The sequence below is a fragment of the Centruroides sculpturatus genome, unplaced genomic scaffold (assembly GCF_000671375.1).
Source record: "Centruroides sculpturatus isolate CEXI.00-Female unplaced genomic scaffold, Cexi_2.0 scaffold267, whole genome shotgun sequence".
Taxonomy (NCBI): domain Eukaryota; kingdom Metazoa; phylum Arthropoda; class Arachnida; order Scorpiones; family Buthidae; genus Centruroides; species Centruroides sculpturatus.
In genome coordinates, this window is record NW_019384634.1 from 255,502 (window position 1) to 266,019 (window position 10,518).

The 10,518-nt window shown below is 28.4% G+C and overlaps 1 protein-coding gene across 1 annotated transcript in view; it reads left to right on the forward strand.

Moving 5' to 3' along the window:
• Window positions 1-10,518, forward strand: part of LOC111625841 (putative bifunctional UDP-N-acetylglucosamine transferase and deubiquitinase ALG13) — a 105,364-nt gene that overhangs the window by 48,288 nt on the left and 46,558 nt on the right. Inside the window, exon 7 of the mRNA XM_023369085.1 lies at window positions 1,983-2,124. Within this exon, the coding sequence (XP_023224853.1) occupies window positions 1,983-2,124 (142 nt within the window). The remainder of the gene's footprint in view (window positions 1-1,982; window positions 2,125-10,518) is intronic.

The window sequence follows — 10,518 nt, forward strand, 5'->3', positions numbered from 1 at the left end:
CTAAGGTCATGCTTTTTTTTTTTTTTTTTTTATACATTTAAATCACACACATTAATTTTTGATGTTCGAATAAGTCATCTTTGTTAGACTTCCACATAATTATTTTTAATCTGACATGTGCAGTCAAGTGTTTGGAATTTTAGTGTTAAAATTTTGAAATGAAAACTGTTTGAGGACAGCTTTTGCTCTTATTTTTAAATTGGAAGTCTTTATCCTGAGGAAGGGCATTTTAAAACAACTGAAAATGTTTAAATGCTGTGCCAAAGTCACTTTTCAAAGATGTGAATGGTTGTTTTTGTAACACCAGTAATAAAGGAACAGAAGAGGGAAAGATGCAAGTTAGTCTAATGTGACCAGATTCTGAAATGTTGAAATGCCTATCCTAATATTCTGCTTTTGACAAGACAAATTTTGACATTGTCATAACGTTGGGCTGCAATGTTTTATCATATTTTAATTTTAAAAATTACTTTCAGAATGAATCAAAATATAAATTTATTTAAATTTTTAATATGTGAGATCCTGTGAATATCGTACACCTTAGAGCACCTTGTTCTTAATCAAGAATCCTAGAAAGTTGTCAGGTGTCTGCAGGCTTAGAATGGTAAGAATCAAATTATTTTAATTTTTACTGTCCTCTACTCTAATCAAGCATCATTTCACTTACAAAAATTATGCTATAAATTAGTAGTATTAGCTAGATCTGCTTCAAAAATAAAAGTGACTGACATTTTCATACCATGTTAGTTGTATATCTCAAAATTGTTTGTTTATTAGTACTTTGAAATCTTGCTAGTTATTAGACACACTGCTCTATCACAAGAAGCCCATACATTACTATATCATGATTCATATAGAAATACATAAAATAAAACTGGTTTCTCTTTGTAATTTTATTTTATGCATTTATATATTATTCAAAGGAGAAGTCCATGATCATCATCTCACTGGAAAAGGGATCCACGGAATAAAAACAGGTTAAGAACTACTCCTGCCTTAGCGGATCTAAGTGATATTTTTATCTGTTTGTTGTAAGATCAGTTCTATACCAAATTTATCGTTCGTTCTATATAATTTAAAAATTATGAAAGTCCAGATCAGAAGTTTGTATACAATTGATTGTTCTTCTAGCCCTTAAGCTATTCATATCAGGTCTCATTGAAATGTCTGATGATAATTTTTACAAAACTAATTTGTATGTAATTTTAATTGTTTTAAGTGTTTAGGTGGAAGACTTCCCAAACTTTTGAGTTTGGAAATACTATGTAAAATGAAATTTCAGAAACTTACCAATTTATTATATGATTTTTATTATTATTATTTTTGGAGCAGTCATAAGCTTAAAATGGTGCATTTTAAGCTTATGACTGCTCCAAAAAACAATTGCAAACACTATAAAATAACAAGAACTAAAAAGTAAAACTAGGAAAATTGTACATAAAAATGGCTTATTACATGTGGATGCAGATAAATTTATAATTTATATTTAGAATTAATTTAATTTAATATATAAAAATAATAGGAATTGACTGTGTATAATTTAATAACTTTTGTAAGGTGGTATACTAAATGGTACTTATGCAAGTCAAATTTTAAGTCAATTTCCTTTGTTTATGCAGCACTCACAACTATATGCACTGAATTTGATTGAAACAAAAAAAAAAAAATTTGATGACCATATAAGTAGAATTATTTATTCAATTTTCTCTTGGTATATAGGAAAAGATACAACCTACTAAATATTGTGTATATTAAGACACTCATCTTATGGCCATCTAAATATGTTTATTATTGTACTCCACTTATTTCCTATGGAATGTAAAATTATGTTTTCATGGTTTTAAGTTTCCACTGGCTAACAAACAATTACAAAGTTGAATTTATGTACATTGGGGAATGGCTCTATTAATATAAAATAAATGATTACAACTTTTTTGTATATTTTAAAGTAGTAATTATTATTATTTTTTTTTTTTTTTAAGCTCTGGTGTATGAAGTGCTGTATAAATTTGTTTTTAAATTGGGAGATGAAGTTGATTTGGCAGTTGAGAAAATGTTACATGATAAAGCATATTCTAAGCAAAGAAGAAACAATATTTTAAACAGAGAATCTCACAGAGAAAGGTAAATAGAAGAAATGTTGTCAAAACATATTACATTTACTTTAAATAATTACTTTGTTGCTTAATTTGGAGACTTTTATTGAAATTGATTACACAGACAGGTTTAGATTAGACAGAAAATGATGGCAATATACTAAACATTAGTATTTTAGTGTTTATATTTTGTCACAAAATAATAATTATGATATATGTAAAATTTTAAAATTAATTTATTAAATATATAGATATTTAATTATAAATACTTTAAAACTAATTTTTATACTTTTACAATTTATATATAGAGTATAAGTATGATTTGAGTTTAATACTTGTGCTAAACTGAACTATTTAACTTAAAACATAAGTAAGACAATTTGTTGTATACAAAAGCATTTTAAACAAAAAAACGAAGTTAAATGTAGAGAGGAAATTTTTATTTAAAAAATCAAAACATTTATATTATCATGAATTTAGAAAGTTCATAAAATCATCATAGAAATTATATAAGTTTAGAACTGTCAACTGACTGGCAGCTACTTGTGACATCACACTAGAAATCTCTATTGCCCATCAATTCTGAGAAAATAACTGCAATTATTAAGCTGTACTGGACAATAAAGGTTGAGTGAGTACAAGATTGCAATTATTTTCATACAACAAAGAAAGCCAGATCTTTGTAAGATACTATCAGTCATTTGCTTAAAAGAATAAGGATCTTCATGTATTTGACTATTTCTTTTATTTAAAGTGCTTGGAAAAAACATGTTAATTAATTAATTATCAATGCTGATTACTTTGTTCTTGGATTGCCTTCTTTGTGGTGGCAAGTGCATGAATCACCACCTCTGTGGCAGCAGATGCAAGGATTTCATCTTCTGTGTCTAATGTGGAAATATGTTTTTTTTTTTTTTTCTCAAAAAAAAAACTCAAAAGTTTTGATAAAACCAAAAAGAAAAGGAAATTTTTATTAAGGCCCCAAAAAAATAAACCATAGTTGTTTTAGGATGCCAGTAGATTTCTATTCCGACAGATGGAAATAATCATGTGACCGAATAATACTATACACTAATACTGTATATACAAAATTCCGACTTATACTATGCAACAAGGGAGAATCACTAAAACTAATTTTACACTAATATTAAACTATCACGAGTACAACTAACAGAAAAAAAATTAAAACTACTATTAAGCTAAAGTAGAAGAATTAGGAACAGGGAAGAGGTACGCAGTATTAGTCTTTGAGGTCCTCGAAGTTGGTCTCTTTTATAATGTCCTTAGCGAGGGTGTTACACAAAAAAAAAATTATATCTTCTAGTTCAATCACTCTTCGGTGGTTTGGATTTTATAGTTCAGTTAATTATCCTGAATCTATCATAAATATCTTTCATCCATCTCTGAAACTCTGTTCCTTCTGTACACTGCCAAAAAGTTAACCTTCACTACAAACAAATACAGTCACTGCAAGAGTTTTCTACAGGAAACAAGAAACATCACAATTACATAAAGCAGTAACTCTAGCAGACTCAAATAACACACCATTAAACTTACACTCACATCATACAGATTTGACACAACATATAAAAAGCATAGACACCATCAAGCAATCGTGGGCTCGAAAGGCACTCCCATGGCAGGCATTCTTATGACCTAGCCCAGGATTTTGTTGACAAAACTGCGTCAAACAGCTGGTTAGATCGGGGATGCCTCTTTGGGGAGACGGGAGGATTCATGATTGCAATACATGATCAGGTCATACATACTAAAAATTACAGAAAACACATACTCAAAGATACAACACTCACAAATGACACATGCAGAAAATGTCACATCATGCCAGAAACTATACAACACATCACTTCTGGNCTTGTTGTACTGACAAACCTGGAGAGTTCATAGGTGTCTGTATGTGCAACCTGGTGAACAAATTGTAAATTTTTGTGTATATTTATTTTACTTGTACATAAACTTATTGTTAAGCTATTTTCATTTGTTGTCTTCTCACATGGTAATTCATTCCCTTTCACAATACTCTTAGTATCGATTATTATGATTTTCCACAAAGTCTCCAAGGACAGTTGAAAGCTACTCCAAAATTAACAAACATAAAAACAAAGACGACAATTACATAAAATTAAAAATACGTTGTTATACATTAAATACAATATAAATTAAAGGCAAAATATATATATATATATATATATAATTTCTTCAAAAGAATGTTTCAAAGAACTTCTCTTTATTGATGTGATTTGTTAACTGCTTCTGACACAATAATTAACAATGCTATAGTATGTTGTTCCAAAACATTTCCTAAGTTGGAAATAACTGTTAACTCGTAGTTCAAACCTTATAACTCAGTCTTAAATATTAGTAAAATATACATATAGTTACAAAAGAATGTTAAATAAAAAAAATAGCTGCAAAATCATATGCTTGCTAAGTGTGCAAAAATTTTTGTTTGTCGCCCAGATGACTGTCATCCAATTGTCGCCCACCTATCACCCAGTTGATCATAGTCCAGTTGACATGTACCCTGACAGACATTGCCTCGTATTGGATGTTGCATACTTTCTGCTTTGTCAACATATGAAAGTTTCCAATAAACTAATACTTAATTGTTAATATTGAACATTAAAAATTTTTTAAATTATAATTGAAAAAATTAATTTTTTTATTAAATGTGGAAGAATTGTTTTAAAAATTGGAAATGTGACAAGATTTGCTCGATTCCAATTACTGGAAAATGCTTTTTTTTTTCTGTTCTCAATTTTGATTAATCATCTCATCACTAGTTTTGACATCTTGAAAATCAGGTCTACACTAGATTCAATGGTGCATTTAGAACTGAGAAAACATGTATATTTTTGAATAAGATTTTATAAGCAAGTAAATTGTTATTTAAAATGTTAGTTAACAAAATATTTCAAATAACATTTTTCTTGTTTTTGTTTTATGATTTTAGATTTGGATTGAACTAGTTGAAATAATATAAAATCATGTATAAAATTTTATAAATACAACACAACCAAAAATCCAGGAAAAAGTATTTACTGATGTAAACTAAAGTTTTTTGACTTCTTTTGTCAGTCATCATCTGGTTAGAATAGAATTATATTCAAATTTCTGTTTCTCAAAATAAGTTTTAAATGGTTGAAAGGTGTTTGATTGGATGTGGTGCTAATAATTACTGCCATTTACAAATCAAATTAAGTTACTGACATCAACAGTTCCTATTCCTTCAAATCCACCTGCATATTTATTCCTATTATTATCTTCAGAACTAGAAATTTGTTTTCTTTCATTTTTTGCTCATATTAAAATTCATTATTCTTTTAATTTAAATGATGATTATAAAATTTAATTTTTATTAGATATTAATAAACATGGGAGGAAAGTAAATTTTTTTATTTCCTCCCATGTAATTCATTCTAGTATTGATTTGACTTAATGACTGATTTATTAGCAGTTTTAATTAAAATGCATGTGCCTAATAAAAACCACACACTACATGCATCACTCTACGTGAATACTTTTTCATTAGAAGACAAGATCAGTATCAAAATACCTAATGAATGCACTAAGATGAGATTTTATGAAAACAATAAAAATAATAGTATACATAAACCTCAAATCAGGTCCCTGTTCTAAAAATTACTTTACTGTTATCAATATTTGTAAACAGATGAAAAAACTAATTGTGAAAGTCTTATTTTGGAAAAAATTTGGTGTTTTTGACAAAATCAGTAAAAAAGGGAAATCAGTAAAATTAGGAAAGCATTATGTCCCTGGAAAGAAATGCCAGAACAATATTCTGGTCCCAACACACCCCTGGCTTTTGGCCAACTCTTGTCATAAACAGAAATGGAGTAAATGGCAGTAATGACAATTACTACCAGGTCCAATCAAATGCATGTTCCAACCATTAGAAATTTATTTGAATTCCTATTCTTTTAAAATCACACAATAAATAAAATTTAATAATTATAATAATTCTGTTCAGTTATTTTATTAACAATAGATGACTGCTAAGAGTAGTAGTAATCTATCAATGCTATCAATAAGTAATAATTCTTTTGCTGGACTTTAGGTTTTTGTGTATTATAGATATTAAAAGGATATGAGTCAAACTAAGAGTGGCCAGGGATGTTTTTACATATGTAACTTGAGATAATTCTGTTAGGTAATGACAGGAGAGAGATTTGTGCATGGCAATGATTTGTTATTTATCCTTTGTTTGTATTTTTTTTCTAACAAATAAATGGCCATGGGGTGGCGTCTGACAAGCCCACTGCTTTTTGGTTCAGTATGTCTTTGAAACGAATCAAAGTAGTCATGTATGATTTATACTTGCTTCTAAGGTATCCTAGTCACTATCTATGAATGCATAACTTGCATAAGTGATATATTTAACAAATTCAATTGATGGTCTCAAGATAGTCTGGAAGGGCACTTTACACCACTTTGTACTCAAATTGTTTGATTTTGATTGTTACTATTAGATAATTTTATAATAGATCTAATGAGTTTATATAAATGTAATATAATTATATAATAAATATACTCCAATAAAAAGGAAAGTCTCATAGCTTGTCTTTTTGATTCGGAAACAAAAAAATTTATGTACAAAATTTCGAAGTAGCATGAAGTATCTTTTCCTGGCCAGACCACCCCAAGACCACCACTAATCAATTTATCTCAAATTATATAATATTATGTAAAAATTTCCCTAGTTACTAGGGATTGTAAATTTACCGACTTTTTCATTTACTGGTAACTCGGTAAATGAAAATTAAAATACCAGTTTACCAGTAAATTACTGGTAAATTTTTTCTTGAAAAATAAAATTAAGGTGATAAAAAATAAGTCATTATGATTTCCATTTCGCACTTTTTATTTCAAAGATATCAGATATAAAAATTAGTGTTATTCTAAACAAACTCTAATCTAAATATATAAAATTGCTTGTCCTGACTGACTGACTGACTGAATGACTCACTCACTCACTGATTCATCATTGCCCAGAGCAAACCACTTAACCTAAAGAGGTGAAATTTGGTACAGTTAGGGTATGCCATGGCAATGCATACTAAGAAGGGATTTTTCGAAATTCCTCCATGGGCGGGAGAGGATTTAGTCTTCGAGTACTTAGGTGTATTAAATTAATAACATTTCAGACATTGAAATAGATAAAAATATTTATAACAACTTTAAAAATGTTCAAACCATTTTAAATTCGAATTTGTTATTGTATATTGGTTCGATTATAGAATGATTGTAAACATTCTAGAAAATTGATCAAATTGAAAATAGTTCGTTTGATTCTCAGCAATTCTCATCATTCTGAGCAGTAGGTGTTATATAACAATTACTATGGTTGTTGAAATACTGAATATAAATGGGGTTTGCTTGCAAAATCCACGCGGGCAAAGCTGTGAGTAACAGCTAGTAATAAATATAGAAATAAACAGAAATAAAAAAAATACAGAAAAATAAAAATACAACAGAAATAATATATAGTATCTAATATCATTTTATTGATTACCATTTTTTAAAATTAACTTCTCAAGAAATTTAAATTATTTATAGTCTTATCTCTTAATTTTGATCTAATTTTTGTACAAAATAATCCAGATCCTGAGAATACCCTTTCTGATTCAACACTTGTTGGATGAATGATCATTAAATTAAAATTAAACAAAAAATCTTACATAAAATTAATGAGGTATATTGTTGCTTACACTTACTTTTTATTTTTTTTATTTTTAATGTCCCTTTAGCCCGTTTAAATATCTATAAACACAATTTCTAGTATGGATTTTTCATTTACTGAATTACCGGTAAATTTACCAAATGTTTTTTGTCAGTTTATCGGTAACCGGTATACAATCCCTACTAGTCACTCTTTGCTTGACTCCTATTGTTAAAAGTGGATTGTTGGCTTTTGAGTTGACTGTTGACAAGTCTAGTAATAAGGATCTCAGTAGCCAATAAAGGAATCGGTAAACAATTATTGTTATAAATTCTAAAAATTTTACTAAATATATTGAATGTAATAAAAAAAACTGATTAAGTAAACCACCAGTCTGAACTATTCAATAAAACTGCATTTGTCATAAACTATAAAAAACAACCATTCACAGTTGTTTTTTGTAGTTTCACAACCACAAAGTGAAACATCCAGTTTCACTTTTTCAAACGTTTTCAGTTGTTTTAATGTTCTTCAAGATAAAAACTTGCAATTTAAATATAAGAACAAAAGCTGTCTGCTGGAACAGTTTTTTTTTTTTTTTTTTTTTTTTTTTTTTTTTTTTTTTTTGTGTTTTGTTTTTTTCTTCATGGTTTGAGATATGTTGGTTGGCAGCAGGAGATAGAAGAGGCAGCTGAGGATTGAATGCATCGAGTGGAGATACTGTAATCTGATTTCATCCTTAAGGACTTATCATTCACAATCTCGTGGTGTGCATATATGGACAGTTTATAGTTAATGGACCCAAGTGAAGTTGATATTATATATGACTATATCATACATTTACGTTAGATATATCTACATGTAGAAAGTGAATTCATGGGTAGTCACGAGCTATTGTTTGATAGGTGAGATTTGAACGTTCATCTAATGGGAGGACAAAGGAAAGTTGTGGCAGCACATGTTTGTCATCATGTAAATAACTGCATGTAAATTTAACATGAATTAGTCTAGTTGTTTAGTAATAAGTTTGGAAATAACATTTGTCATTAGGACTATATCGTGGCATTGTTTAACTGCGGTACGTTTGAATCTCCCTCAACTATACTGTTAGTTGGCCCTGATCCTTCATTATTAAAGTCATCATGTTGTTCTAATTAGAATTGTACGGTCCTTAATTTCAATAACATACTCCCAGACTCAATATATTCTGATATATTAGAGTATAATACACTTCTAGGGGAACTAACAACATACAGAAATGTTCTTTGTAAGCTCCCGTAGTAGCAGTGTGATCAATGAGTTATTAGAGAATCTTGGATACTACTTTTACTTTGGTATATCACTAACCATTCTTAGTTGATAAGTTTTGGAAATATGATCATTTGAAATACAATGATTCTTTTAGAGAGACACTGTATGTAGTTGCTTTGAATACAGAATAAAAAATAAAATTAAAAAAATACCACCATTATTTATTTAAATGTATTAAATGACATAATCAGCATAATGTGTATTTTAATGTTGATTTTTCTGTTTAATTTTATAGTTCAAATTCCATATCAAAAGAAGAATTGGGAGAAACAAATGAAGATGAAAAGGTTTTTATAAATTTAACTTCTTAACTTTTATAATTTAAAAATTTTTAAATACTAATTATTGATAAAGTATTTTTATCTTAATAATCTAATACATATAAAACTATATAAAAAATACATACAAATTAAACTACTAGTGTATTATTTTAAATACTGTTGTTTGCTAGTATGTAATTTGTATTTTTATTTTTTTTTTTATATTGGACATTAGACTATATTGTAATAATGGATCTTATTATTGGTCATTTAATGTTATTAAAATTAACAGGTCTCAAAACAATAAGTTAAAATACACTTATAAAACTTTGTTTATTGTAATCAGTATTTGGATTGTTACTTTATTTGGATAAGTATACCCTTTTTCTTTTTTCGTTACCCTCAGCATATCAATGTGCATTATTATCAGTATAGGCAAGTACAAAAGTGATTATATTAAGACGATTCTTCTGTGTATGTGTGGTAGCAAATTATTTTTGTCTTCTAACCCTTGGAAATATTCTGTTTTATTTGGTGGTAATAAAATGTCAAATGCTTTCATTTAATAGTATGTTAATGTTGGCAATGCAAATAAACAGTAATTAATGTTAAAATGGATTTATTAGAATGTAGGAATTTCTGAAATGATTGATACTCAAAATATGATATGATCAAATAATAATGATCATGGTATCATAAATTAAAGATAACCAAGAATAGATTTGTTGGGGCCTTTGCAGCAACTAATGCCTGTGCCTATTCTACTATGGTGTTCTTTATTTTGATTTTATATAATACTAGCTGCAAGGACCCGCTTCGCTGGGTTTTTAAAAAGTAACGATAGCGAAGATTAAGATAATTACATTATTGCCAATCTTACCCGTTTTCACAGAATGCAAGAATTAGGTCCCCCATTTCCAGACTAATTAGAGACCTGGTCCCGATTCTATTTCTGAACGTCTCCTGTTCACGTCCAGTCAAACGAACTATTTTCAACGTTTCTGGAACGTTTACAATCATTCTATAATCGAACCAATATTAGAATTTTATTCGAACATTGTTTGAATTAAATTCGAACAAAACATTCAAAATAGAAAGCCACTTTCAAGCCCATATCTCCCGCACCCTTATAGCTATCGAGACGCAACCACCC